Genomic DNA, 5,000 nt, shown 5'->3' with positions numbered 1-5,000 from the left:
GTCTCAAGCTACCGTCAGAGCCTTAGCACGCCAAGTGTGTGAACAACTGATTCAGAGTGAGTTCTCAACCCAGCTTTTTCTCTCTTTCTCTAGATATTTTTGTCCATACATACTGTTCTCTACAACAATCTCTCATCCGACTTACTCCCAAACCTCTCCATCCCCTCCTCCTATCTTCCTACCTCAGGTCACATGTCTCGCTACAGCTCCATCCTGAACCAGATCCCCAGCCAGTCAGTGTCTGTGAGGACGGTACCGGGACCTCTCCAGGAGAGCCCGGTCGCAGGGGTCTGCCAGGGCCACAGGGAGAGGGGGGCCCACAGGCAGACCAGGGTTCCCTGGGACCAACGGACAGGATGGACGACCGGGGGAGAGAGGTACAGTGTTTATACATCATTATAAACAGGGAGAGACGTACAATACAGCGTTTTATACATCATTATAAACTGGGTGAATCGATCCCTGAATGCTGATTGGCTGACAGATGTGATATATCAGACCATATACCACGGGTATGACAAAACATTTTTTTTTATACTGCTCTAACTATGTTGGTAACCAGTTTATAATAGCAAGAAGGCACCTCGGGGTTTGTGATATATGGCCAATATACCACGGCTAAGGGCTGTGTCCAGGCCTGTCAATCATTGTGTCGTGCAAAAGAACAGCCCTTAGCCGCGGTGTATTGGCCATATACTACACTTACTCATGCCTTATTGCTTCATTAGACACCAGGGTGGTGAGTTTGATTCCCTGGGGGACCAGTATAAAATAAGTATGGACTCTGTACGTCACTCAGGATAAGTGTGTCTGGTAGATGACAGAAATGTAAAACACATTTTTTTAAACTTTCCTAGTTGTCTTTTCATGAGCTATTGTGTCCCTGGTCTGTCACTCACACTGTTGATGGAAGAAACACGTCCTAGGTTGGATTGATCCTCCCCTCCTGCCCAGACCAACAGAGCCAGAACATCCTCATAGCTAGAGATATGACTGACTGGTCTGAAACATCCTCATAGCTAGAGATATGACTGACTGGTCTGAAACATCCTCATAGCTAGAGATATGACTGACTGGTCTGAAACATCCTCATAGCTAGAGATATGACTGACCGGTCAGAAACATCCTCATAGCTAGAGATATGACTGACCGGTCTGAAACATCCTCATAGCTAGAGATATGACTGACCGGTCTGAAACATCCTCATAGCTAGAGATATGACTGACTGGTCTGAAACATCCTCATAGCTAGAGATATGACTGACCAGTCTGAAACATCCTCATAGCTAGAGATATGACTGACTGGTCTGAAACATCCTCATAGCTAGAGATATGACTGACCAGTCTGAAACATCCTCATAGCTAGAGATATGACTGACTGGTCTGAAACATCCTCATAGCTAGAGATATGACTGAACATGGCAGAACATTACACACAAACAGGAACATGGCAGAACATTACACACAAACAGGAACATGAGAGAACATTACACACAAACACCCTGGTGTTAAACAGCACCATTAACAGAGTGTCAGCCTGGTGTTAAACAGCACCATTAACAGAGTGTCAGCCTGGTGTTAAACAGCACCATTAACAGAGTGTCAGCCTGGTGTTAAACAGCACCATTAACAGAGTGTCAGCCTGGTGTTAAACAGCACCATTAACAGAGTGTCAGCCTGGTGTTAAACAGCACCATTAACAGAGTGTCAGCCTGGTGTTAAACAGCACCATTAACAGAGTGTCAGCCTGGTGTTAAACACCACAAACCACCACTCCTCTGACTCAGCTTGGCAGGACTTGCTCGAGCAGGAGTTTGGCTTGGTTCAGCTTGGCAGGACTTGCTAGTGCAGGAGTTTGGCTTGGTTCAGCTTGGCAGGACTTGCTAGAGCAGGAGTTTGGCTTGGTTCTGCTTGGCAGGGGATGGTACAGCAGGGAAACACATTTACATTTACATTTAAGTCATTTAGCAGACGCTCTTATCCAGAGCGACTTACAAATTGGTGAATTCACCTTCTGACATCCAGTGGAACAGCCACTTTACAATAGTGCATCTAAGTCATTAAGGGGGGTGAGAAGGATTACTTATCCTATCCTAGGTATTCCTTGAAGAGGTGGGGGTTTCAGGTGTCTCCGGAAGGTGGTGATTGACTCCGCTGTCCTGGCGTCGTGAGGGAGTTTGTTCCACCATTGGGGGCCAGAGCAGCGAACAGTTTTGACTGGGCTGAGCGGGAACTGTACTTCCTCAATGGTAGGGAGGCGAGCAGGCCAGAGGAGGATGAACGCAGTGCCCTTGCTTGGGTGTAGGGCCTGATCAGAGCCTGGAGGTACTGCGGTGCCGTTCCCTCACAGCTCCGTAGGCAAGCACCATGGTCTTGTAGCGGATGCGAGCTTCAACTGGAAGCCAGTGGAGAGAGCGGAGGAGCGGGGTGACGTGAGAGAACTTGGGAAGGTTGAACACCAGACGGGCTGCGGCGTTCTGGATGAGTTGTAGGGGTTTAATGGCACAGGCAGGGAGCCCAGCCAACAGCGAGTTGCAGTAATCCAGACGGGAGATGACAAGTGCCTGGATTAGGACCTGCGCTGCTTCCTGGGTGAGGCAGGGTCGTACTCTGCGGATGTTGTAGAGCATGAACCTACAGGAACGGGCCACCGCCATGATGTTGGTTGAGAACGACAGGGTGTTGTCCAGGATCACGCCAAGGTTCTTAGCGCTCTGGGAGGAGGACACAATGGAGTTGTCAACCGTGATGGCGAGATCATGGAACGGGCAGTCCTTTCCCGGGAGGAAGAGCAGCTCCGTCTTGCCGAGGTTCAGCTTGAGGTGGTGATCCGTCATCCACACTGATATGTCTGCCAGACATGCAGAGATGCGATTCGCCACCTGGTCATCAGAGGGGGGAAAGGAGAAGATTAATTGTGTGTCGTCTGCATAGCAATGATAGGAGAGACCATGTGAGGTTATGACAGAGCCAAGTGACTTGGTGTATAGCGAGAATAGGAGAGGGCCTAGAACAGAGCTCCCTGGGGGACACCAGTGGTGAGAGCGCGTGGGCGAGGAGACAGATTCTCGCCACGCCACCTGGTAGGAGCGACCTGTCAGGTAGGACGCAATCCAAGCGTGGGCCGCGCCGGAGATGCCCAACTCGGAGAGGGTGGAGAGGAGGATCTGATGGTTCACAGTATCGGGGCAGCCGATAGGTCTAGAAGGATGAGAGCAGAGGAGAGAGAGTTAGCTTTAGCAGTGCGGAGCGCCTCCGTGATGCAGAGAAGAGCAGTCTCAGTTGAATGACTAGTCTTGAAACCTGACTGATTTGGATCAAGAAGGTCATTCTGAGAGAGATAGAGGGAGAGCTGGCCAAGGACGGCACGTTCAAGAGTTTTGGAGAGAAAAGAAAGAAGGGATACTGGTCTGTAGTTGTTGACATCGGAGGGATCGAGTGTAGGTTTCTTCAGAAGGGGTGCAACTCTCGCTCTCTTGAAGACGGAAGGGACGTAGCCAGCGGTCAGGGATGAGTTGATGAGCGAGGTGAGGTAAGGGAGAAGGTCCCCGGAAATGGTCTGGAGGAGAGAGGAGGGGATAGGGTCGAGCGGGCAGGTTGTTGGGCGGCCGGCCGTCACAAGAAGCGAGATTTCATCTGGAGAGAGAGGGGAGAAAGAGGTCAGAGCACAGGGTAGGGCAGTGTGAGCAGAACTAGCGGTGTCGTTTGACTTAGCAAACGAGGATCGGATGTCGTCGACCTTCTTTTCAAAATGGTTGACGAAGTCATCTGCAGAGAGGGAGGAGGGGGGAGGGGGAGGAGGATTCAGAAGGGAGGAGAAGGTGGCAAAGAGCTTCCTAGGGTTAGAGGCAGATGCTTGGAATTTAGAGTGGTAGAAAGTGGCTTTAGCAGCAGAGACAGAGGAGGAAAATGTAGAGAGGAGGAGTGAAAGGATGCCAGGTCCGCAGGGAGGCGGGTTTTCCTCCATTTCCGCCGGCTGCCCGGAGCTCTGTTCTGTGAGCTCGCAATGAGTCATCGAGCCACGGAGCGGGGAGGGGAGGACCGAGCCGGCTGGAGGATAGGGGGACATAGAGAGTCAAAGGATGCAGAAAGGGAAGAGAGGAGGGTTGAGGAGGCAGAGTCAGGAGAAAGGTTGGAGAAGGTATGAGCAGAGGGAAGAGATGAAAGGATGGAAGAGGAAAGAGTAGCGGGGAGTAGAGAGCGAAGGTTGGGACGGCGCGATACCATCCGAGTAGGGGCAGTGTGGGAAGTGTTGGATGAGAGCGAGAGGGAAAAGGATACAAGGTAGTGGTCGGAGACTTGGAGGGGAGTTGCAGTGAGGTTAGTGGAAGAACAGCATCTAGTAAAGATGAGGCTTCCGAGCGTATTGCCCGCCTTGTGAGTAGGGGGGAAGGTGAGAGGGAGGGCCAAAAGAGTGAGAGTGGGGAGTGGAAAGGAAGGAGGCAGAGAGTGGAATGAGTCAAAGGTAGACGTGGGAGGCTAAAGCGCTCAGGACTGTGAGAGGTGAGCCGTCCTCAGGAAAGGAGCTTATCAAGGCATCAAGCTCATTGATGAACTCTCCGAGGGAACCTGGAGGGCGATAAATGATAAGAATGTTAAGCTTGAAAGGGCTGGTAACTGTGACAGCATGGAATTCAAAGGAGGCGATAGATAGATGGGTAAGGGGAGAGAGAGAATGACCACTTGGGAGAGATGAGGATCCCGGTGCCACCACCCCGCTGACCAGAAGCTCTCGGGGTGTGCGAGAACACGTGGGTGGACGAAGAGAGAGCAGTAGGAGTAGCAGTGTTATCTGTGGTGATCCATGTTTCCGTCAGTGCCAGGAAGTCGAGGGACTGGAGGGAGGCATAGGCTGAGATGAACTCTGCCTTGTTGGCCGCAGATCGGCAGTTCCAGAGGCTACCGGAGACCAGGAACTCCACGTGGGTCGTGCGCGCTGGGACCACCAGATTAGGGTGGCCGCGGCCACGCGGTGTGGAGCGTTTGTATGAAACCAAGGCA

The 5,000-nt window shown here is 51.7% G+C and overlaps 1 protein-coding gene across 1 annotated transcript in view; it reads left to right on the top strand.

The window, feature by feature from the left end:
* LOC135530112 (collagen alpha-1(XIV) chain-like) overlaps positions 1-377 on the top strand; it is a gene marked incomplete at its 3' end in the record, with an annotated part of 13,813 nt that extends 13,436 nt beyond the window's left edge. The window contains exons 5-6 of the mRNA XM_064958499.1: positions 1-56; positions 188-377. The exon at positions 1-56 is cut by the window's left edge and continues 11 nt beyond it. Coding sequence (XP_064814571.1) covers positions 1-56; positions 188-377 — 246 coding nt within the window. The remainder of the gene's footprint in view (positions 57-187) is intronic.
* Between the last annotated feature and the right edge of the window lie 4,623 nt (positions 378-5,000).

Source organism: Oncorhynchus masou, unplaced genomic scaffold, assembly GCF_036934945.1.
Source record: "Oncorhynchus masou masou isolate Uvic2021 unplaced genomic scaffold, UVic_Omas_1.1 unplaced_scaffold_1258, whole genome shotgun sequence".
In the NCBI taxonomy this organism is placed as follows: Eukaryota; Metazoa; Chordata; class Actinopteri; order Salmoniformes; family Salmonidae; genus Oncorhynchus; species Oncorhynchus masou.
This window is presented reverse-complemented; position numbering and strand designations above follow the sequence as displayed.